The sequence below is a fragment of the Ranitomeya variabilis genome, chromosome 2, assembly GCF_051348905.1.
Source record: "Ranitomeya variabilis isolate aRanVar5 chromosome 2, aRanVar5.hap1, whole genome shotgun sequence".
Taxonomy (NCBI): Eukaryota; Metazoa; Chordata; class Amphibia; order Anura; family Dendrobatidae; genus Ranitomeya; species Ranitomeya variabilis.
The window spans coordinates 494,786,528-494,811,946 of record NC_135233.1 but is presented as its reverse complement, the minus strand read 5'-3'; the positions used below and the strand labels follow the sequence as shown (position 1 = coordinate 494,811,946).

Below are 25,419 nucleotides of genomic sequence, written 5' to 3'. Positions count from 1 at the left end.
GATTTGTTCAGCCATGCTGGTATCTCTGGAGATGCAGATATACCCTCCATATCCCTTAGTTAGATGTGGAGCTTTTGTATTTTTCTGTGGTGGATATTTTCTAGCATTTTAATACTGACCGCATAGTACTCTGTCCTATCCTTCCTATTTAGCTAGTACGGCCTCCTTTGCTAAATCCTGATTTCAGTCTGCGTATGTTATTTCCCTCTCCTCTCACAGTCAATATTTGTGGGGGCTGTCTATCCTTTGGGGGTTTTCTCTGAGGCTAGATAGTTTTCCCTTTTCTTATCTCTAAGGGTATTTAGATCTCCGGCTGTGTCGAGGTGTCTAGGGAGTGTTAGGTACATCCCACGGCTGCTTCTAGTTGCGGTGTTAAGTTCAGGGTCTGCGGTTAGTACAGGTACTACCTTCTCCAGAGTGTCCCCCATGCTGCTCCTAGGCCACCAGATCATAACAGTACCCCAGTAGGGGGGATACAAGCTGCAACTGACTGTCAGGCAGTGTGGATGGGCCCTGGTACTCTGGGAACACCTCCAGAAGGACTGTTGTGGTTCTTAAATCTGGATGGGAGCCATTGATGCTGAGCAGCCTCCAGAAGTTGCACGGACTGAGCAGGAAGCATTGTGTTGTTTACAGTAAAGTTTTCCCATTGGAACAGAACTGTGGCCTGTGGTGTTTTCCTGAATACTCGTCACCAGCAGCTGAAGTGAATGTGTGATTAAGGTAACTGACTCTCTGCAACACAGCTTCTATGTACTCCTTGCCCTAGGCATTGCCACCCAGGCACTGCTCTCTATTCACTTCTTGCCTGGGGCATGGCTGCCCGGGCTCTGCCACCGACTTCCTGCTGCTGTTCTCTTATCTACTTTCTCCTTCCTCTAAGATAACCCATGCCTGCTTGAAGTGTACCACTGCTCCCCTTCTATTGCCTTCTGCTGCTACCACCTAGTGGCTGTCCTGTCACAACATTCACTCACATGCACAACACATTTGCAGTATATTAGAACACACATGTGGGGATGAGTAGCAAGAGAAGAAGAGGTATCATACCACCCCCTACACCTGCATGGTTAGTACCTTGCAGCAGCCGCTTTTAAAGTATCACAGCTTGTAAACACTTTTTGTAGCCAGACAAGAGTCTTTCAATTCTTGTTTGAGGGATTTTCATCCATTCTTCCTTGGAAAAGTCTTCCAGTTCCATGGGATTCCTGGGTCGTCTTGCGCAAACTACTATTTTGAGGTCTAGCCACAGATTTTCAATGATGTTCAGATGAAGGGACTGTGAGGGCCCTTGTAAAGCCTTCAGTTTGTGCCTTTTAAGGTATTCTATAGTGGATTTTGATGTGCATTTATGATCATTATTAGTGATGAGCGAGTGTGCTCGTTACTCAAGCTTTCCAAACATGCTCCAACCCCAAAGCTTCATTGATCCACCCCATGCTTAATGGTTGGAGAGATGTTTTCCTGAAATTCTGTGCCCTTTTTTCTCCACACAAACCTTTGGTCATTGTGGCCAAGGAGTTCTAGTTTAATCTCATCGCTCCACAGGACTTGTTTCCAAAATTCATCAGGCTTGTTTAGATGTTCTTTTGCTTACTTCTGATGTTGAATTTTATGGTGAGGATGCAGGAGAGGTTTTATTCTCATGACTCTTCCACGAAGGCCATATTTGTGCAGGTGTCTCTGAACAGTAGAACAATGTACCACAACTATAGAGTCTGCTAAATCTTTCTGCAGGTCTTTTGCAGTCAAGCAGGGGTTTTGATTTGCCTCTCTAGCAATCCTACGACCAGCCCTCACTGAAATTTTGCTTGGTCTTTCAGACCTTATCTTGACATCCACTGTTCCTGTTAACTGCCATTTTCTTAATTACATTTCGAACTAAAGGAAAGGGCAACTTGAAAACCTTTGCTATGTTCTTAGAACTTTCTCCTGCTTTGTGGGCCTCCACCATTTTCATTTTCAGAGTCCTAGGCAGGTGCTTAGAAGAAGCCATGGTTAATGATTTTTTGGCACAAGGTTAGAGTAAAAGATGAAAATATATATATTTTGGCCTAAAATACAAATGAAATGTGTCATCTTTAACTTTAGGCCTTTTAAAGATCATTTTATCTTCAACTTGCTTCACAATAACAGTCATTTTGACCACCACTGTATGCTATAATGAATAAGGTTTAAGCAGGTGTGAAAAAAGCTATAAAGTATGAATGCTTTAGAATAGAAGTGTTAATAGCTTATTTTCATCAATCAACAAAATGCAAAAGAATTAACAAACGTGAAATCGAAATCAAAATCAAATCAGCCTTTGATGTGACAGCCTTTGCCTTCAAAACAGCATCAAGATCTTGCAGGTAAATTTGTACTCAATTTTTGTAGGCACTCGGCAGGAAGGATGTTTCAAGCTATTCACAGATCTCCTGTGGATGTTGCTTGTGCAAATCTTTTTATTTGTCCATATAATCCCAGACAGACTCGATGTTGAGATCAGGGCTCTGTGAGGTTTTAAAATATCTACCAGGACTCCATGTTCTTCTTTACGCTGAAGATAGGTTCTGTTTAAGAACTAAAGAGCTATCAGCAAAATTGTGCACAGTAACCTACACACAGTGTCAGGTCGCCACTGTTATACTGAATAAAATGATACCTGGGTTGATGAAATCCGTCTTGTGGTTGTTTCTAAATTTCTATTTTCAGTGTTGAGTTAATGAGATTCTTGTGCCCTAAGGCGGGGCTGGGGTATGTGGTGCTCTGATTGTATATTCATAATGCAGACTGCTGACAGGTCACTAATCTCTCACTAACCTGCCCCTGGATCGCATAATGCATACTATCACATACTGAATTTAAAAAAAACGCTTCTGCAGGCAGGTGTCAGCCGTGGCACCTGCGCTGCAGCATAATCGCATGTTTAGTGTGCACTTAATTAATTTTGCTTATTTGAGCGAGGAAAAAAAAAAGTCAATGTTAAAATGGCGCCTGCTGCACCTTCGCAGTAGCAGCTTTCAGTGTGTATAGAGATCTGATAACTGCTATTGCGCAGGCGGTGCCATCATGCACAAGTCCATTTATGTCTTGACCTTTTTTCATCCAACCCCTACATACCTTCATGTTTCTTCCTTCTATATGTATTTTGTCTATATGGATTTTGTGATTTTTGCCTTGATCTGTTTTGATATCAACTGTGCAATAAAGATTCTTGCAACTTTTTATCCATATTGTGGCTTGTTGCTACTCTGTCTTTTTTCCTGGTTGTTATTACACTGGCTCATGAGCAGAACGGAGGGCACTGTTAGGATGTGCAACCAGTGCAATGGCTGGCACAGGGTTAGAGGCATTGTTGTAATTATTGAAAAGGAATATGATCCTGGCTGTTGCATTCAAGACATACTGGAGAGGGGAGAGTTTGGTAAGAGGGAGACCGATTAGTAGAGAGTTGCAATAGTCCAGACGAGTATGAATAAGAGATTCAGTAAGTTTTTGCAGAGTCAAAGGTAAGAAAAGGTTGAATTCTAGAAATGTTTTTGAGGTGCAGATAACATGAACGGGCGAGTGATCGGATAGGGAGTTGAAGGAAACATCTAAATCAAATATTACCCCAAGAAAGTGGGCATGTTGCTGGGGAGTAATGGTAGACCCACACACGGAAATGGCAATGTCGGGCACAGGTAGGATAGTTGAGGGAGCAAATACAAGGAGTTCAGTTTTTGACAGGTTTAGTTTCAGATAGAGGAAGCACATGATGCGAGAGAGCGAGAGAGAGAGAGCACATGATGTTTTAATTTCCTTCTAAATCAGATGTCCAGCAGTGCCATCAGCTCAGAACTGGCAGCAACCAATGGGACCCAGCTATGTTCCCCTACTGTTCCGAGAACTCTGGCCAGAAGAGGGCTTCATAGGAGAATCACAGACTAATACCTACCACATGTAAACCAGGCCAGGCATCTCAACTATGCACAAAAGCATCTTGGGGTACAGAAGAAAACTGTAAAATAGCAACAGGTTCTTGGGATGCATGAGTCAAACTGTGAGATATTCGCTTGCAACAGAAAACAGCTTGTTTCTGAAAGACTGGAGAGCGGAATAATAATGAGTGTCTGTAGGCAGCAGTAAAACAAAGTGGAGGATTCTTGCAAGTTTGGGCTGCATTTCAGTAAATGAATTTCTGGATTTGGTCAGGATTACTGGTGTCCTCATTGCTCAGAAATACAGGCAGACACTTGCCTATCATGTAATACCATTAGGGAGGTGTCTGATTCATCCAAACTTATTTTGCGGCAGAACAATGATACCCAAACATGCAGGGAATGTCACTAAAAGGGAACCTATCAGCAGGATTGTGCATAGTAACCTGTTATGGACCTGGTGGTTAGGAGCACCCAAAATGACCTGATGGTTAAAATGGAAAACCTGGGACAAGCTCTGAGGAAGTGGTAACTCTACTGACCGCAATCCCTAATCCTATCACACACACTAGAAATAGCCGTGGAGCGTACCTAACTCTCCCTAGACGCCTCTTCACAGCCAAAGAGCTAACTACCCCTAAAGATAGAAATAGCAGCCTACCTTGCCTCAGAGAAATTCCCAAAAGTTAAGGTAGCCCCCCACAAATATTAACTGTGAGATAAGAGGAAAGTAACAAACACAGGAATGAAACAGATTTTAGCAAAGGAGGCCGAATCTCTCTAGAAAGACAGAGGATAGGAAAGGGAACTATGCGGTCAGTATTAAAAAACTACAAAAACCACGCAGAGTGTGCAAAAAGACCTCCACACCGACTCACGGTGTGGAGGTGCAGCTCTGCACCCCCAGAGCTTCCAGCTAGCAAGGAAATATCGTAATAGCAAGCTGGACTGGAAACGTAACATGTACTGAGAAATATATTCAAAAACCAATGAACAGCAAATGAACTAGCGAGGACTTAGCTTCTGCTGGAGTAGACAGGTCATCTGAGAAATCCAAGAGAGATCTGAACCAGTACTGAGACATTGGCAGCTGGCATGAACTAACGACCTGGGCAGAGTTAAATAGGGAAGCCAGCAGCAGCAATAACGAGGGCAGCTGAGAAAGCCAAGCTCAAAGATCAGCAGTTCCACTCAAAGCCACCAGAGGGTGTCCAAGGACAGAACTCACCAAAGTACCATTCACGACCACAGGAGGGAGCCCGAGAACGGAATTCAAACAGTACCCCCCCCTTGAGGAGGGGTCACCGAACCCTCACCAGAGCCTCCCGGCCGATCAGTACAAGCCAAATGAAAGGCTCGAACCAAATCGGCAGCATGGACATCGGAGGCAACAACCCAGGAATTATCCTCCTGACCATAGCCCTTCCATTTAACCAGGTACTGAAGCTTCCGTCTCGAAACACGAGAATCCAAAATCTTCTCCACCACATACTCCAACTCCCCCTCAACCAACACCGGAGCAGGAGGGTCAACGGAAGGAACCATAGGCGCCACATATCTCCGCAACAACGACCTATGGAACACATTATGGATGGCAAAAGAAGCTGGAAGGGCCAAACGAAACGACACAGGATTTATAATTTCAGAAATCTTATAAGGACCAATGAAACGAGGCTTGAACTTAGGAGAAAAAACCTTCATAGGAACATAACGAGAAGACAACCAAACCAAATCCCCAACACGAAGTCGGGGACCAACACAGCGACGGCGGTTAGCAAAACGTTGCGCCTTCTCCTGAGACAACGTCAAATTGTCCACCACGTGAGTCCAAATTTGCTGCAACCTGTCCACTACAGAATCCACACCAGGACAGTCAGAAGGCTCAACCTGCCCTGAAGAAAAACGAGGATGAAAACCAGAATTACAAAAAAAAGGCGAAACCAAAGTAGCAGAACTAGCCCGATTATTAAGGGCGAATATGTCCTTTCTCCAAGGACTCCTTTACATAACTCCGCATAGCGGCATGTTCTGGCACAGATAAATTAAACAGTCGGCCCTTAGGGAACTTATTACCAGGAATCAAATTAATAGCGCAATCACAGTCCCTATGAGGAGGTAGGGCACTGGACTTGGGCTCATCAAATACATCCTGGTAATCCGACAAAAACTCAGGGACTTCAGAAGGAGTGGAAGAAGAAATTGACATCAAAGGAACATCACTATGTATCCCTTGACAACCCCAACTAGACACAGACATTGATTTCCCATCCAGTACTGGATTATGAACCTGTAACCATGGCAAACCCAACACGACAACATCATGCAAATTATGCAACACCAAAAAGCGAATATTTTCCTGATGTGCGGGGGCCATGCACATGGTCAGCTGAGTCCAGTACTGAGGTTTATTCTTGGCCAATGGCGTAGCGTCAATCCCCCTTAAGGGAATAGGAATCTGCAAAGGCTCCAAGAAAAAACCACAGCGCCTAGCAAACTCCAAGTCCAACAAATTCAGAGCAGCGGCCGAATCCACAAATGCCATAACAGAGTAGGACGACAATGAGCAAATCAGAGTAACAGATAAGAGAAATTTAGGCTGCACAGTACTAATGGTGACAGACCTAGCGAACCTCTTAGTGCGCTTAGGACAATCAGAGATAGTATGAGAAGAGTCACCACAGTAAAAACACAGCCCATTCTGATGTCTGTGTTCTTGCCGTTCAGCTCTGGTCAAAGTCCTATCACATTGCATAGGCTCAGGCCTCTGCTCAGAGGACACCGCCAAATGGTGCACAACTTTGCGCTCGCGCAAACGCCGATCAATCTGAATGGCCAAAGACATTGACTCATTCAGACCAGCAGGCGTGGGGAACCCCACCATAGCATCTTTAAGGGCTTCAGAAAGACCCATTCTGAAAATTGCTGCCAGGGCACACTCATTCCATTGTGTAAGCACAGACCACTTTCTAAACTTCTGGCAATATACTTCTGCCTCATCCTGACCCTGACATAGAGTCAGCAAGATCTTTTCTGCCTGATCCACAGAATTAGGTTCATCATAAAGAAATCCAAGCGCTAGAAAAAATGCATCTACATTAAGCAATGCAGGATTTCCTGGCTCAAGGGAGAATGCCCAGTCTTGCGGGTCACCACGCAACAAAGAAATAACAATCTTTACTTGCTGAATGGGGTCACCAGAGGAGCGGGGTTTCAGAGCAAGAAACAGTCTGCAATTATTTTTGAAATTCAAAAATTTAGATCTATCCCCAGAAAACAAATCAGGAATTGGAATTCTAGGCTCTAACATCGGATTCTGAACTACATAATCTTGAATACTCTGTACCCTGACAGCGAGTTGATCCACACAAGAGGACAAACCCTGAATATCCATATCTACACCTGAGTCCTGAACCACCCATGGGTTAAGGGGAAAAGAAAGACAAAACAAGCAGCAAAGAAAAAAAAATTGACTCAGAACTTCTCTTTTCCCTCTTTTGAGATGCATTAACACTTTGTGGGCCAGCTGTACTGTCATGGACCTGGTGGTTAGGAGCACCCGAAATGACCTGATGGTTAAAATGGAAAACCTGGGACAAGCTCTGAGGAAGTGGTAACTCTACTGACCGCAATCCCTAATCCTATCACACACACTAGAAATAGCCGTGGAGCGTACCTAACTCTCCCTAGATGCCTCTTCACAGCCAAAGAGCTAACTACCTCTAAAGATAGAAATAGCAGCCTACCTTGCCTCAGAGAAATTCCCCAAAGTTAAGGTAGCCCCCCACAAATATTAACTGTGAGTTAAGAGGAAAGTAACAAACACAGGAATGAAACAGATTTTAGCAAAGGAGGCCGAATCTTCTCTAGAAAGACAGAGGATAGGAAAGGGAACTATGCGGTCAGTATTAAAAAACTACAAAAACCCCGCAGAGTGTGCAAAAAGACCTCCACACCGACTCACGGTGTGGAGGTGCAGCTCTGCACCCCCAGAGCTTCCAGCTAGCAAGGAAATATCATAATAGCAAGCTGGACTGGAAACATAACATGTACTGAGAAATATATTCAAAAACCAATGAACAGCAAATGAACTAGCGAGGACTTAGCTTCTGCTGGAGTAGACAGGTCATCTGAGAAATCCAAGAGAGATCTGAACCAGTACTGAGACATTGACAGCTGGCATGAACTAACGACCTGGGCAGAGTTAAATAGGGAAGCCAGCAGCAGCAATAACGAGGGCAGCTGAGAAAGCCAAGCTCAAAGATCAGCAGTTCCACTCAAAGCCATCAGAGGGTGTCCAAGGACAGAACTCACCAAAGTACCATTCACGACCACAGGAGGGAGCCCGAGAACGGAATTCACAAAAGTAACCTACACACATTGTCAGGTCGGCACCGTTATACTGAATAAAATGATGCCTGGGTTGATGAAATCCATCTTGTGGTTGTTTCTTAATTAGTGATGAGCGAGTATACTCGTTGCTCGGGTTTTCCTAAGCACGCTCGGGTGATCTCCGATTATTTGTGTTTGGAGATTTAGTTTTCCTTGCTGCAGCTGAATGATTTACATCTACTAGCCAGGCTGAGTACATGTGGGGGTTGCCTGGTTGCTAGGGAATCCCCACATGTGTTCAGTCTGTCTAGCAGCCGTAAATCATTCAGCTGAGGTGACGAAAACTTAATCTCCAAGCACTTACAAATACTCGGAGGTCACCCGAGCGTGCTGGGGAAAACCCGAGCAACGAGTATACTCGATATTCATAATGCAGACTGCTGACAGGTCACTGATCCCTCACTAACCTGCCCCCTAGTTTATATAATGAATACTATCACATACTGAATAAAAAAAACAAACGCTTCTTCAGGCAGGTGTCAGCCGTGGCCCCTGTGTTGAAGCATAATCACATGGTCACTGTGCACTTAATGCCTTTTGCTTATTTAATTGAGCGAGGAAAAAAAAGGCCAGTTTGAAAATCCGAACCTCCCATTCCTGTCTCTAAGACTTCTCTATCCAATTCTTTGGAATCCACTACCAGGACACTTTGATTAATGCCCAATGCTCACACTTTTAAGCATGCCCTAAAAACGAAATTCTTTAGACTGACCTATCGCCTCAACATACTTATCTAACTATCCCTGTGTTGCCCATACAAAATTTTCTTCAAAACCAGGACCCTCGTATAATCTGTGTCTGTACACATACTGGTTGGTAAACAGTTCATGCAGCATTACATGAACGCCCTATTTATTACATTACGGCTGGTCAAAACAATGACATCAATTGTTACCATCCACCTTTGTGCCCCCCTTATTTCCTCATAGATTGTAAGCTTGCGAGCAGCAGGGCCCTCACTCTTCCTGTATCTGTTGATTTATCTATTATTGTTAATCTGTAATATCTTTTATTGTCTGTACAAATCTCCTCTAAAATGTAAAGTGCTGCAGACTATATTGCCGCTATAGAAATAAACTTATTATTATTAATAAATTAAGCATGATGTGTCTTTCATTTGCTGCACTAAGCTTCTTTGACCCACCACTGCGTCTACAGCCCTCAACATTGCCCATTGCCCATTTGCTTCTTCAGAAGAGCTTGAACAGCACATCTCAAAACCCCTGACTTCTTTGAAATCTTTCCCTAGGAGAGGCTCCCTTGCTGATGCATAGAAAAAATGATTATCCGGCTCACTCATAAACTGAAGTCCTACCATAGTGCAGGGACATGAGAGCCTGTGATGGCAGCAGGAAATGAAGACAACTTGGTAGGGAAGATGTCCAGGAACAGATCCGGATCTCTTGCTAGACATCTTCCTTACCAAGTGCGCTTGCTAATGCAGTATAACTACTTTGTGTCTTGTTGCTGTGCTCAGTTGTGCTATGAGGAACAACCTGTGATATGAAACTGTCTTCCAGAACCTCACCTTTATTGCAGAAACCTATAAATGGACCCAATAATAGAAGGTTCTCTTAATCCTATATACAAAATGGAGTATTATAGCCAAATTGAATACAAATAAAACTTGATTACATATCACTAGTGATGAGCGAATATACTCGTTACTCGAGATTTCCCGAGCACGCTCGGGTGTCCTCCGAGTATTTTTTAGTGCTCGGAGATTTAGTTTTTATTGTAGCAGCTGAATGATTTACATCTGTTAGTCAGCATAAGTACATGTGGGGATTCCATAGCAACCAGGCAACCCCCACATGTACTTATGCTGGCTAACAGATGTAAATCATTCAGCTGCGGCAATAAAAACGAAATTTCCGAGCACTAAAAAATACTCGGAGGACACCCGATCGTTCTCAGGAAATCTTGAGTAACGAGTATATTCACTCATCACTACATATCATATAACAACATAAAAAAAAGGAGATGTAAAAACAGAGGTGGACTCCACACTGCAGACACCTTGATAATATATCCACCAAGCTCTAAACATAAAAGCCATGCTAAGTACGATGTACAAAAAATACAGTATATACACATCAAAGATCTTATAGTAATAGTAAAAGAGATCTCATTTTGAGACCATTGAATCAAATCGCTAAACACCTGTTAAGAGTAAATAGACAACTGATTCAAAAAGTGAAACTATAAAGATGACAAATAGTAGGTTCAATAATATACACACAAAGACAGTACTAGTGTATCATACTGTAAATTATATTACAATAACAGCCAAAAGCATGGCACCGAAATCGTAGGGGAAATGGGATCAATGCAAACCATGTGTATAGGTTTAAGAAAAAAGGTCTAGTATTGTACAAAATGTACAGCACTACAAATAGAGAATAAACATTTCCAGTGAAAATTGGAATAAATCCCCAGGTGTGCGTAGAGCACAAGTGATTTACCCAGGAGCGAGTTGGGTGACAAGTCAACAGCAAGATCACATTAAAAAAACTGTGTATTAAAAGTAAAGAGGCAAACCAGTGCAGTCGTCCAGCCAAGAAGCACCCATGACACGCGTTTCGCATTTAAGCTTCTTCTGAGGGGTGTAGCAGAGTTTGTTCCTCACCCAGTTTTAAGTCTCCTGCACAGTTGTTTCTGTTTCACTTAATTACCGTGATTCAGCCTACATATGAATTTGATGATCAGTATCACCTGTTTGGAATAATTGCTTTCCTCATACGCTTGCCTATAATCCTGCAAAATCCTTGACTTTGTGCAAATGTTGATGCTGTTATGAAGGAGAAGGGTGAGAACACCAAATATTGATGCGATTTAGATTTCTCCTTTTTTTAATCACTTTGCATCTTGTTAACTGAGAAATATAAAACGTTCATACTTCTACTTTTAGAAATATTATTACTTTGCAGCATTTTTATACACCTGCCTAAAACTTTTTCACAGCACTGCATACAAAATGACTGGTATGAGCCCATTAGAAATGCCTGGGCAGGCTTTAGCAGAGGGGGCACCATACCAGAGATTCAAAGGCATAAGTGAGACAACCAATTTAGTTGCTACCTTTCAGTAGATTGGAGCCCCAGCTTGTAGAAGACTACTTAGAATTAGACATAAAGCTAAGTTCTGCAATTCTCAGGTGTATTTGACACTGAGTCTGACTTGTAATATATATATATATGCATATACATATACAGTTGTGCTCAAAAGTTTACATACATCTTCAAAATTTTTGCTTTCTTAGCCTTTTTTCAGAGAATATGAATGATAACACCCAAAATGTTTCTCCACTCATGGTTAGTGGTTGGGTGAAGACATTTATTCTCAAACTACTGTTTTCTCTTTTTAAATCATAATGACAACCCAAAACATCCAAATGATCAGAAGTTCACATACCTCATTTCTTAATACCATGTATTGCCCCCTCTAGCATCAATGACAGCTTGAAGTCTTTTGTGGTAGTTGTGGCTGAGTTTCTTTATTTTCTCAGATGGTAAAGCTACCCACTCTTCTTGGCAAAAAGCCTCCAGTTCCTGTAAATTCCTGGGCTGTCTATCATGAACTGCACGCTTGAGATCTCCCCAGAGTTGCTCAAAAATATTGAGGTCAGGAGACTGAGATGGCCACTCCAGAACCATCACTTTGTTCTACTGTAGCCAATGACAGGTCAACTTGGCCTTGTTTTTGATTGTTGTCATGTTGGAACGTCCAAGTACGTCCCATGCGCAGTTTCCACGCTGATGAGTGCAAATTTGCCTCCAGTATTTGCTGATAATGTGCAGTATTCATTTTTCCTTCAACTTTGACGGTTTCCTGTGCTTTTGTAGCTCACACATCCCCAAAACATCAGCGATCCACCTCCATGCTTTACAGTAGGACTGGTGTTTCTTTCATCATAGGCCTTGTTAACCTCTCTTCAAATGTAACGTCTATGATTGTGGCCAAAAAGTTCCATTTTAGTCTAATCACTCCAAATTACCTTGCTCCAGAACTTTTGAGGCTTGTCTCTGTGCTGTTTTGCGTATTGTAGGTGAGACACTTTGTGGCATTTGCGCAGTAATGGCTTTCTTATGGCGATTCGACCACGCAGCCCATTTTTCTTCAAGTGCTTCCTCATTGTGCATCTTGAAACAGCCACACCGCTAGTTTTCAGAGAGTCCTGTATTTCAGCTGATGTTACTTGTGGGTTTTTCTTTGTATCCCGAAAAATTTTCCTGGCAGTTGTGGACGACATTTTTGTTGGTCTGCCTGACTATGGTTTTGTTTTTACAGACTCCCTGATTTTCCATTTGTTAATCACAGTTTGAACGCTGCTGACTGGAATTATCAATTCCTTGGATATCTTTTTGTATCCCTTTCCTGGTTTATACAGTTCAACTACCTTTTCCCGTAGATCCATTGACAATTCTTTTGATTTCTCCATGACTCACAATCCAGAAATGTCAGCGGCTGGATGAAAGATGCAAGAGTCTGTCTGGATCCCAGAAACTCATTCAGCTTTTATGCCCACACACTGATTACAAGCAAACAGGTCACAGGTTAGGATGTTACCTTTAGTAGCCATTCAAACCCATTTGTGTCAACTTCTGTGCCTGTTATCAGGCCAAATTCACCAGGGTATGTGAACTTTTGATCAGGGTAATTTGGATGTTTTGGGTTGTCATTACGATTTAAAAAGAGAAAACACAGTAGTTTGACAATAAATGGCTTCACTCAACCACTAACCATGAGTGGAGAAAAAGTGTTGGTGCTATCATTCATATTTTTGAAAAAAGGCCAAGAAAACAAAAATTCGTCTGGAGTATGTAAACTTTTAAGCACAACTGTGTGTAATGTTTTTTATCTAAAATAAAAGTTCTCTGGAAATTGTCTAGTCTCCCTTTGCCTCTGCTTTGGGTAGCGTTTTTTTTTCAGTGTGTTGTTTATATTTTGTGTAAATCTTTTTATTGAAGCAAATTGTGTACAAATATTCATTATAGTTCAAATCGTTAGCAGACATAAATGTAAGTAAGCAACTTTTGATGTAAGCATTTTTAAACAATAAAATGCATTAAGGTTTGAAGTAACTTGAGTGATACAATTCTTTCTAATGTCCTTGATGCGAGCACATGGAATCGGCTGAGTTTTAAGAGCTGAGATAGCTATAACATAACATCGAGTGATAACTACGAAATAGCTTAAACTTTAATTATGTTTAAGAAGATAAAGAGAAAGGAGAGAGAAAAGGGAAAGATGGGGGGAACAAGAGGGGGGAATTGGGTTCCTGGCTTCCCATCTGCGGTCAACTGTGCCCCATCCATGATATCAAATCTGGAGTCTCTCTGAACATGATCCACGGAGACCATATATTCAGCACTTTGTCTAGGGTTCCTGTATCCTGCCCGATCAACTGCTCCATTCTGTATATATGGTTCAATTCTAAAACAAGATCAGAGCGTGATGGGGATTTGGATTGTTTCCAATACCTAGGTATTAGATTACGTGCGGCTGTGAGGAAATGTCTAAGAAGACCTCTCTTAAATCTGGCAATGGAGAGATCGCATATCGATAACAAGGCCAGCTCCATAGTCGGCTGCATCCTATAAAAGGATAGTTTGTTGTGTAAATCAAAAACATCCTTCCAGAATTTATGAATGGGAGGGCAAGACCACCAAATGTGTGAGTATGATCCCTTTTCTGTCCAACATCTCCAGTATACATCTGGGGTGGATGGAAACATACTATGGATACTGTCCGGGCATCTATACCACCGGGACAGTAGTTTGTAACTTCTCTCTTGGTGGTCGGCACATAGCGAAGATCTGAAAGTATGAAGGAGACACTTGGATCTATCCTCTAATGATAAAGTTTTGTTTAGGTCATTCTCCCATTTCGCAAAGAAAGCAGGGGAGCCAAACGCGGATACCTGATGATCTTGGAACATCCTATATAAGAATGATACCGAACGCGTAGGAGGGCCCGCACCCAGGCATGCCGACTCAAAGGGAGTGAGGGGTCTAAATATTTTGGCCTGTCTAGAAATCACATTAATGAAACTTTTGATCTGTTCATATAAAAACCATGAGCCAGGAGGTGGATCTGATTCAGCAAAGAGGGACCGAAGGGGTTTTATTGTAGATTGGGTTATATAATCATAGACTATCGGATGACTGTCTCTGTGCTTGTGCAAAAAGAAGGCTTTACTCTGTCTGGCCGGAAAGTCTAGGTTATCAATAATCGGGGTCATGGGGCAAGGTATCGAGGAAATATTGAGTTTTTGGCTACCATTTTTGATGAAAAGCGCTAAATTTCTTGTGAGGAGGGGAAGGTCCTCTCTCCTTTCATGTGCGTTTTTCTTTTGCCAAATGTTGGTAATAGGATTGGTCGCCGAGAGTCTAAGTTCTAAATTCACCCATTTTTTGTTGCGGGCGTGGTGGAAGAGGTCCATAACGCAGGTTCCCAGGGAAGCATAGTTGTAAAATTGGAAGTTTGGAAGGCCTAGTCCTCCTACCTGTTTAGACCTGCTTAAGAGTAGGTGTGATATACGTGTGCGCTTGCCAGACCAGATATACCGTGTGATCATGGCCTTAAGCCTGGAGAAAAAGGAGGGTGGGAGGGCCATAGGGATAGTCTGGAAAAAGTAGAGGAGACGTGGCAGCAAATCCATCTTGATGGAATTTATTCTGCCTAGCCAGGATAAATGAAGTTTATTCCACCTTTCCAGACCTATCTCTACTCTGCGAAGGGCCGGTCTGTAGTTAGCTTCATATAACTGTGTTGATTTTGAGGTCAGTGTAATGCCCAGGTATTTAAGTGAATCTGTTCGCCATCTGAACGGGAAAGAGGAGCTCAATTGGGAGACCAGGGAGGGCGAGAGTGAGACATTTAGAACTTCCGATTTATGTGAGTTTATCTTGAAATTGCTCAGGAGCCCGAATCTCTGAAGCTCTGAGATGATATTGGAGATGGTGGTTTGTCATGGTTCTCAATGGCAAGAGAACATAGTAAAGCATACAAAAAGGACTAGCTCTTGGAAGATGGGAACTCGAGCTGACTGTGAGCTAAACCTACCGCACAACTAACAGTGGCCGGGTAGCGTGCCTACGTTTTATCCCTAGACGCCCAGCGCCAGCCGGAGAACTGACTGACCCTGGCAGAGGAAAATACAGACCTGGCTTACCTCTAGAGAAATTTTCCCCAAAAGGCAGACAGTAGCCCCCACATATATTGTCGGTGATTTCAGAGGAAATTGACATACGAAGTATGAAGATAGGTTTAGCAAATTGAGGTCCGCTTACTAGATAGTAGGAAGACAGAAAAGGGAACTTCACAGTCAGCTGAAAACCCTTTCAAAACACCATTCTGAAATTACTTTAAGACTCTAATATCAACTCATGACACCAGAGTGGCAATTTCAGCTCACAAGAGCTTCCAGCCTCAGAAATAATCAATCACAGAGAACTGGAACAAAAATGCAAAACAAACTTAGGACTACAAGTCCAACTTAGCTGATAGTAGTCTAGGAGCAGGAACATGCAACAGAAAGGCTTCTGGTAACATTGTTGGCCGGCATAGAAATGACTGAGGAGCCAGGTTAAATAGAAAACTCCCACATCCTGATGGAAACAGGTGAACAGAGGAGATGAAGCACACAAGTGCAGTACCACCAGAAACCACCGGGGGAGCCCAGAAACCAAATTCACAACAGTACCCCCCCCCTCAAGGAGGGGGCACCGAACCCTCACCAGAACCACCAGGGCGATCAGGATGAGCCCTATGAAAGGCACGGACCAAATCGGAGGCATGAACATCAGAGGCTGTCACCCAAGAGTTATCCTCCTGACCGTAGCCCTTCCACTTAACCAGATACTGAAGTCTCCGTCTGGAAACACGGGAGTCCAAGATCTTCTCGACAACGTACTCCAACTCACCCTCAACCAACACCGGAGCAGGAGGCTCAACGGAAGGCACAACCGGTACCTCATACCTGCGCAACAATGACCGATGGAAGACATTATGAATAGAAAAAGATGCAGGGAGGTCCAAACGAAAGGACACAGGGTTAAGAATCTCCAATATCTTGTACGGGCCGATGAACCGAGGCTTAAACTTAGGAGAAGAAACCTTCATAGGGACAAAACGAGAAGATAACCACACCAAGTCCCCAACACAAAGACGAGGACCAATACGACGACGGCGGTTGGCAAAATGCTGAGTCTTCTCCTGGGACAACTTCAAATTGTCCACCACATGCCCCCAAATCTGATGCAACCTCTCCACCACAGCATCCACTCCAGGACAATCCGAAGACTCCACCTGACCGGAAGAGAAACGAGGATGAAACCCCGAATTACAGAAGAAAGGAGAAACCAAGGTGGCAGAACTAGCCCGATTATTGAGGGCAAACTCCGCCAAGGGCAAAAAGGCAACCCAATCATCCTGATCCGCAGACACAAAACACCTCAAATAAGTCTCCAAGGTCTGATTAGTTCGCTCGGTCTGGCCATTAGTCTGAGGGTGGAAAGCAGACGAAAAAGACAAATCAATGCCCATCCTAGCACAGAACGCTCGCCAAAATCTAGACACGAATTGGGTTCCCCTGTCAGAAACGATATTCTCCGGAATACCATGCAAGCGCACCACATTTTGAAAAAACAGAGGAACCAGCTCGGATGAAGAAGGCAATTTAGGCAAGGGAACCAAATGGACCATCTTAGAGAAACGGTCACACACCACCCAGATGACAGACATCTTCTGAGAAACAGGGAGATCAGAAATAAAGTCCATGGAGATGTGAGTCCAAGGCCTCTTCGGAATAGGCAAGGATAACAACAATCCACTAGCCCGAGAACAACAAGGCTTGGCCCGAGCACAAACATCACAAGACTGCACAAAACCTCGCACATCTCGCGACAGGGAAGGCCACCAGAAGGACCTAGCCACCAAATCCCTGGTACCAAAGATTCCAGGATGACCTGCTAACGCAGAAGAATGGACCTCCGAGATGACTCTACTGGTCCAATCATCAGGAACAAACAATCTACCAGGCGGGCAACGATCAGGTCTATCCGCCTGAAACTCCTGCAAGACCCGTCGCAAATCTGGGGAAACAGCAGATAATATCACTCCATCCTTAAGGATACCTGTAGGTTCAGAATTACCAGGGGAATCAGGCTCAAAACTCCTAGAAAGGGCATCCGCCTTCACATTTTTAGAACCCGGTAGGTAAGAAACCACAAAATTAAACCGAGAGAAAAATAACGACCAGCGCGCCTGTCTAGGATTCAGACGCCTGGCGGACTCAAGATAAATCAAATTCTTGTGGTCGGTCAATACCACCACCTGATGTCTAGCCCCCTCAAGCCAATGACGCCACTCCTCAAAAGCCCACTTCATAGCCAAGAGCTCCCGATTACCAATATCATAATTTCGCTCAGCGGGCGAAAACTTACGAGAAAAGAACGCACAAGGTCTCATCACGGAGCAGTCGGAACTTTTCTGCGACAAAACCGCCCCAGCTCCGATTTCTGAAGCGTCGACCTCAACCTGAAAAGGAAGAGTAACATCAGGCTGACGCAATACAGGGGCGGAAGAAAAGCGGCGCTTAAGCTCCTGAAAGGCCTCCACAGCAGCAGGGGACCACTCAGCAACATCAGCACCCTTCTTAGTCAAATCAGTCAACGGTTTAGCGACATCAGAAAAACCAGTTATAAATCGACGATAAAAATTAGCAAAGCCCAAAAACTTCTGAAGGCTCTTAAGAGAAGAGGGTTGCGTCCAATCACAAATAGCCTGAACCTTGACAGGGTCCATCTCAATGGAAGAGGGGGAAAAAATGTACCCCAAAAACGAAATCTTTTGAACCCCAAAAACGCACTTAGAACCCTTTACACACAAGGAATTAGAGCGCAAAACCTGAAAAACCCTCCTGACCTGTTGGACATGAGAGTCCCAGTCATCCGAAAAAATCAAAATATCATCCAGATACACAATCAAAAATGTATCCAAATATTCACGGAAAATGTCATGCATAAAGGACTGAAAGACTGAAGGGGCATTTGAAAGACCAAAAGGCATTACTAAATACTCAAAATGGCCCTCAGGCGTATTAAATGCGGTTTTCCACTCATCCCCCTGCTTAATTCGCACTAAATTATACGCCCCACGAAGATCAATCTTAGAGAACCACTTGGCCCCCTTTATTCGAGCAAACAAATCAGTAAGCAGTGGCAAAGGATACTGATATTTAACCGTGATTTTATTCAAAAGCCGATAATCAATACACGGCCTCAAAGAGCCATCTTTTTTAGATACAAAGAAAAAACCGGCTCCTAAGGGAGATGACGAAGGACGAATATGTCCCTTTTCCAAGGACTCCTTAATATATTCCCGCATAGCAGCATGTTCAGGCACAGATAGATTAAATAAACGACCCTTTGGAAACTTACTGCCCGGAATCAGATCTATAGTACAATCGCACTCTCTGTGCGGAGGTAGTGAACCAATTTTAGGCTCCTCAAAAACGTCACGATAATCAGATAAAAATTCCGGAATCTCAGAGGGAATAGATGACGAAATGGAAACCAAAGGTACGTCCCCATGAGTCCCCTGACATCCCCAGCTTAACACAGACATTGCTTTCCAGTCGAGGACTGGGTTATGAGATTGCAGCCATGGCAATCCAAGCACCAACACATCATGTAGATTATACAACACAAGGAAGCGAATAATCTCCTGGTGATCCGGATTAATACGCATATTTACTTGTGTCCAGTATTGTGGTTTATTACTAGCCAATGGCGTGGAGTCAATACCCTTCAGAGGTATAGGAACTTCCAGAGGCTCTAAATCAAACCCACAGCGTTTGGCAAAGGACCAATCCATAAGACTCAAAGCGGCGCCAGAGTCGACATAGGCGTCCGCGGTAATAGACGATAAAGAGCAAATCAGGGTCACAGATAGAATAAACTTAGACTGTAAAGTGCCAATTGAAACAGACTTATCAACCTTCTTAGTACGTTTAGAGCATGCTGATATAACATGAGTTGAATCACCACAATAGAAGCATAACCCATTTTTTCGCCTAAAATTCTGTCGTTCGCTTCTGGACAGAATTCTATCACATTGCATAATCTCTGGCGCCTTCTCAGTAGACACTGCCAAATGGTGCACAGGTTTGCGCTCCCGCAAACGCCGATCAATCTGAATAGCTATTGTCATGGACTCATTCAGACCTGTAGGCACAGGGAACCCCACCATAACATTCTTAATGGCATCAGAGAGACCCTCTCTGAAATTCGCCGCCAGGGCGCACTCATTCCACTGAGTAAGCACAGACCACTTACGAAATTTTTGGCAGTATATTTCAGCCTCATCCAGCCCTTGAGACAGGGCCATTAAGGCTTTTTCAGCCTGAATCTCCAAATGAGGTTCCTCATAAAGCAACCCCAAAGCCAGGAAAAACGCATCCACATTGAGCAACGCAGGATCCCCTGGTGCCAAAGCAAATGCCCAGTCCTGAGGGTCGCCCCGGAGCAAGGAAATTACAATCCTGACCTGCTGTGCAGGATCTCCAGCGGAGCGAGATCTCAGAGACAAAAATAATTTACAATTATGTTTGAAATTCTGGAAGCGAGATCTATCCCCGGAGAAAAATTCAGGTAAAGGAATTCTAGGTTCAGTTATAGGAGCATGAATAACAAAATCCTGTAAACTTTGAACCTTCACAGCGAGATTATCCAAACCTGTAGCTAAACTCTGAGGATCCATATTAATCAGGTGAAATCAGAACCATTCAAGGATTAGAAGGAGAGAGAGACGAAGGCTGCAGTAAGCAGAGATGCAAGTGAATCAACTAATGAGCAAACTCAGGAAAAAAAAAAAAAATTCTCTGCAGGGTTCTTTTCTCTCCTTTCTTCTGCCAATTATTTTAACCCTTGGCCGGCCAAACTGTCATGGTTCTCAATGGCAAGAGAATATAGTAAAGCATACAAAAAGGACTAGCTCTTGGAAGATGGGAACTCGAGCTGACTGTGAGCTAAACCTACCGCACAACTAACAGTGGCCGGGTAGCGTGCCTACGTTTTATCCCTAGACGCCCAGCGCCAGCCGGAGAACTGACTGACCCTGGCAGAGGAAAATACAGACCTGGCTTACCTCTAGAGAAATTTTCCCCAAAAGGCAGACAGTAGCCCCCACATATATTGTCGGTGATTTCAGAGGAAATTGACATACGAAGTATGAAGATAGGTTTAGCAAATTGAGGTCCGCTTACTAGATAGTAGGAAGACAGAAAAGGGAACTTCACAGTCAGCTGAAAACCCTTTCAAAACACCATCCTGAAATTACTTTAAGACTCTAATATCAACTCATGACACCAGAGTGGCAATTTCAGCTCACAAGAGCTTCCAGCCTCAGAAATAATCAATCACAGAGAACTGGAACAAAAATGCAAAACAAACTTAGGACTACAAGTCCAACTTAGCTGATAGTAGTCTAGGAGCAGGAACATGCAACAGAAAGGCTTCTGGTAACATTGTTGGCCGGCATAGAAATGACTGAGGAGCCAGGTTAAATAGAAAACTCCCACATCCTGATGGAAACAGGTGAACAGAGGAGATGAAGCACACAAGTGCAGTACCACCAGAAACCACCGGGGGAGCCCAGAAACCAAATTCACAACAGTGGTTATAGGAGAGGTGATGTACACAAGCACGTTGTCAGCAAACAGGGCCAATTTGTGTTCTTCTGACTGAATCTCTATTCCCTTTATGGATGGATTGTTGCGGATCACATTGGCTAAGTGCTCCATGGTTAAAACATATAGCAAGGGTGAGAGAGGATACCCCTGCCTAGTACCATTGCGAATTTGTATAGGGTTTGACAGAGACCCATTCACTTTGATCTGTGCCGAGGGAGCCTCGTAGAGTGCCATGATACTCCTCAGCATCTTCTTTTTAAGCTCGATACCCTCCAGGGCTCCATGCATGAACTCCCATCCCACCCTATCAAATGCCTTCTCGGCATCAATTGAGAGTATACACATGGGATCGCCCCCTCTATTAGCCCTATCAATCAGAGAGATGGATCTTATGGTATTATCCCTTGCCTCTCTTCCCGGAACAAAACCAACCTGGTCCTGGTTAATCAGATGGGGTAAAAGACTATTTAGCCTTTTGGCTATCATTTTAGCGTAAATTTTGACGTCTATATTAATAAGTGAGATGGGACGATAGCTGCTACAGAGCGCAAGATCCTTCTCCGGCTTTGGAATGACTGTTATATGCGCAGCCAGGGCCTGTGGTGGAAAGGACCCCCCCGAGGCCACATAGTTACAAGAGGTTAAGAGCGGAGTACACAGCAGATCTGAGAACTGTTTGTAAAAGCTAGCTGTGAAGCCGTCAGGTCCAGGACTTTTACCTGGCTTCAAGTCCCCAACCACTGAGGAAATCTCCTCTAGGGAAAAATCGTCCTCCAGTCTCGCCAAGCACCCCTCCGAGACAGTAGGCAGCCGATTTGACTGGATATACGATTTAATTTTATCTCGAAGTGAGTGCGGGGGGAGATCATTATAATGGCCCTTTAAGTTGTTGTTTATATTTTAACTAGACTGTGGCCCGATTCTAATGCATCGGGTATTCTAGAATATGCACGTCCCCATAGTATATGGACAATGATGATTCCAGAATTCGCGTCAGACTGTGCCCGTCGCTGATTGGTCGAGGCAACCTTTATGACATCATCGTCGCCATGGCAACCATTATGACATCTACGTCGATACTGTGCCCGTCGCTGATTGGTCGAGGCGAATTCGCGGCAGACTGTGCCCGTCGCTGATTGGTCGAGGCAACCTTTATGACATCATCGTCACCATGGCAACCATTATGACATCTACGTCGATACTGTGCCCGTCGCTGATTGGTCGAGGCGAATTCGCGGCAGACTGTGCCCGTCGCTGATTGGTCGAGGCAACCTTTATGACATCATCGTCACCATGGCAACCATTATGACATCTACGTCGATACTGTGCCCGTTCCTGATTGGTCGAGGCCTGGCGGCCTCGACCAATCAGAGACGCGGGATTTCCATTATGACATCATCGTCGCCATGCTGTGCCCGTCGCTGATTGGTCGAGGCCTGGCGGCCTCGACCAATCAGAGACGCGGGATTTCCAGGACAGACAGACAGACAGACAGAAAGACAGACAGACAGACGGAAAAACCCTTAGACAATTATATATATAGATTAGAGAAAACTCTTGTCCCATAGAAATAGGTTCCTCAGGCTATGTTTTTATAAAAATGTACTGTCAAAATACAGTATGGACATGCTTGTTTCAAGTTAAAGAGAAATGATTATATAGAAAACATCATAAATGGGAGCTAAGATTTTTAACAGGAATGTTCGTGTATTTTCGATTTAAGAATAATATAAAGAAATAAACATAAGTAAATATGCAGGCATTAAAGCCCATGGGAAACACTTATCACAACTACAGTACTGGAAATGTTGTTACCTTTTAATGATTTTAGCAATCTTTGTATGAAAAAATAGTCTCGTACTCACCTTAACAGAAAAGATAAGTGCAATAAGTCCAAGGCAGCAGAAGTTCATGTAGAAAGAGTTAAGTATGGACCAGATTATATGATCTCTTACAGGCGGTTGATCAGATATTATGGTCACCTTGGTGGATTCAAGTTGAATGTTGGCATCTTTCAGAGGGATCATTTCTACCTTCAACGATTCATCGCCTTCATTGACATCGCAGTAAACAGATAACGGCTTCTCAAGCTGTTGGGTGGAAATATTTTCCTTGGTTTCCATTTTCTCTGAGAGAAAGAACAGCCGAGGATTTGGTGTTGGGGATTCTGCTGAGGAAGATATGGAAAGGAAAATAAACGAAGAGGGTGGAACAACACGTGACGGGTTATTTTGCTTTACTTTTTGGATTTAACACCCAACAATTTACACATGAACTCATTCCTGACTTAGATCCCTGGTAACCAGATCAGAAAGACATAATTGTGAAATGGTGTAAAGGGTAAAAGATAAGCTAATGAGAGAGTCTATGGGTAGTGAAAAATAAACAATAGGTAGATCATTAATAGATGAAAGATAATGGCTGTCAGTGTATTTACACTTCCATGGCTGGGGTGCACAAACTATAGAGCAATGTTCTTACTAAACTCTCTGACAAGGTAGTCGGTCCACATTGAAGATAAATGATCATATCTTAGATTCTTACACATATCAATTATCATGGCAGAGAGCTCTGTCACTGTTATTAGCAGGGATGGACAGACATATAGTCGGGATGGGAAATAATACGGAGGATCAATGCACTATCTGGGAGTCGCCATGCCCTTGGTGTATAAGAGTCTAAAGATGGGTTTACATTTGCACATTTGACAGCTTTAGACTATGTTTACATGTCCAGTAATGAATGATCCATTAAAATGAATCCAGCAGCAATCCATTGGCAAAAAAGTTGTGCAGACACAACTTATTAGTCCGTTTTTAAATAACTGATCTCTACTGGATCCGTATTTTTTAAAATTAAAGTCTATAGAAAACGGATCAGTTTATGACTTATCTGTTTTTTTTTCATTTGTAACAGATCAGTTTTTTGCTTACTGGATTCAGTAAGTGTGCACAACTTTCTTGCCAACGGATTGCTGCTGGATCCGTTCTAACTGATCACTATTGGACATGTGAACATAGCCTTAAACGACCACTAATCAGTAAATATTTATCGATCAGCAGTCTTTTAATCGCCTTTCACACATTGTTCTTGGCAGAGCAGGTCATGTTTTGTGGCTACCAAAAGATAGTTTCCCCAGATAAACATGTATTGTTCTCATTTATAGGGTGATTGACAACCTGTTTAGACCGCAAGGTTATCATGGACAAGGCTCCGGGGGTGGGGGCATGGCTCAATTGCTCTCATTATAATGTTGTGTGCCATCAGTGGTGCACATATCCCGGCAGGGTAGATGATAAGGGCAGATGTATAGCTGAGGCAGCTGCTGCACCAGGGCCTGGAGTTGGAGGAAGCCCTTGCAGGGCGGCAAATATTGAGGGCAATTTGGCCTGTTTCTCAGAGTTCCAGGCTCCGGAGGAGCCTGTGGCCAGATTACCCTCATCATTTGCTGCATTGCCGGGCAGGGGGCAATCCTGCAGCTCCACTGCCTACAAAAGAAAATGACAGTGGAGATGCAGGATCCAGTCCTCAGCTTCCTGCATTGCTTTCTCTGTGACAGGTATACGTGGCTTGATGACGTCAGCATTCAGCAGTGCACACCTATGTCATTTAGAAAGTTGCCGAGCACGAAGAAGGAAGCGATGCTGCAGGGAAATGGATGGAGAGGTGGGTGTTTTTTCCCCCCAATACACTGGGGAGGAAAGTCATTTGAGTGGTGAGGGGACAACGATGGGCGTGGGGAGATGACAATGATGGGAGTGGGGAGAGGACAATGATGGAAGTGGGGAAAAGACAATGATGGGATGTGGGGAGAGGAGAATGATGGGAGTGGGGAGAAGGCAATGATGGGAGTCAGGACAGGGCAATGATGGGAGTGAGGAGAGGACAATGATGGGAGTGGGGAGAGGGCAATGATGGAAGTCAGGAGAGGGCAATGATGAAAGTGAGGAGAGGACAATGATTGAGTGGGGAGAAGACAATGATGGGAGTGGGGAAAGGGCAATGATGGGAGTCGGGGGAGGGCAATGATGGGAGTGGGGAAAGGACAATGATGGGAGTGGGGAGAGGACAATGGTGGGAGTGGGGAGAGGGCAATGATGGGAGTCGGGAGAGGGCAATGATGGGAGTCGGGAGAGGGCAATGATGGGAGTGGGGAGAGGACAATGATGGGAGTGGGGAGAGGTCAATGATGGGAGTGGGGAGAGGACAATGATGGAAGTGGGGAAAAGACAATGATGGGAGTGAGGAGAGGACAATGATGGGATGTGGTAAGAGGATTGCACAAAAGCGGGGGCTATAGTTTACCAAAACCAAATATCTTAGTGGCAACAGCGGGTTTAGGGTATATATAAATCTTAACCTTTATTAACCCTTAAAATCACTTACTAAAGTGCAAAAAACATGCAATACAGTGCAGATGCAAAGACAACA

At 43.8% G+C, this 25,419-nt stretch overlaps 1 protein-coding gene across 1 annotated transcript in view; it reads right to left on the bottom strand.

The window, feature by feature from the left end:
- LOC143806936 (dispanin subfamily A member 2b-like) overlaps positions 1 to 23,303 on the bottom strand; it is a 35,040-nt gene extending 11,737 nt beyond the window's left edge. Inside the window, exon 1 of the mRNA XM_077288007.1 lies at positions 22,854 to 23,303. Coding sequence (XP_077144122.1) covers positions 22,854 to 23,111 — 258 coding nt within the window. The 5' untranslated portion in view covers positions 23,112 to 23,303. The remainder of the gene's footprint in view (positions 1 to 22,853) is intronic.
- Between the last annotated feature and the right edge of the window lie 2,116 nt (positions 23,304 to 25,419).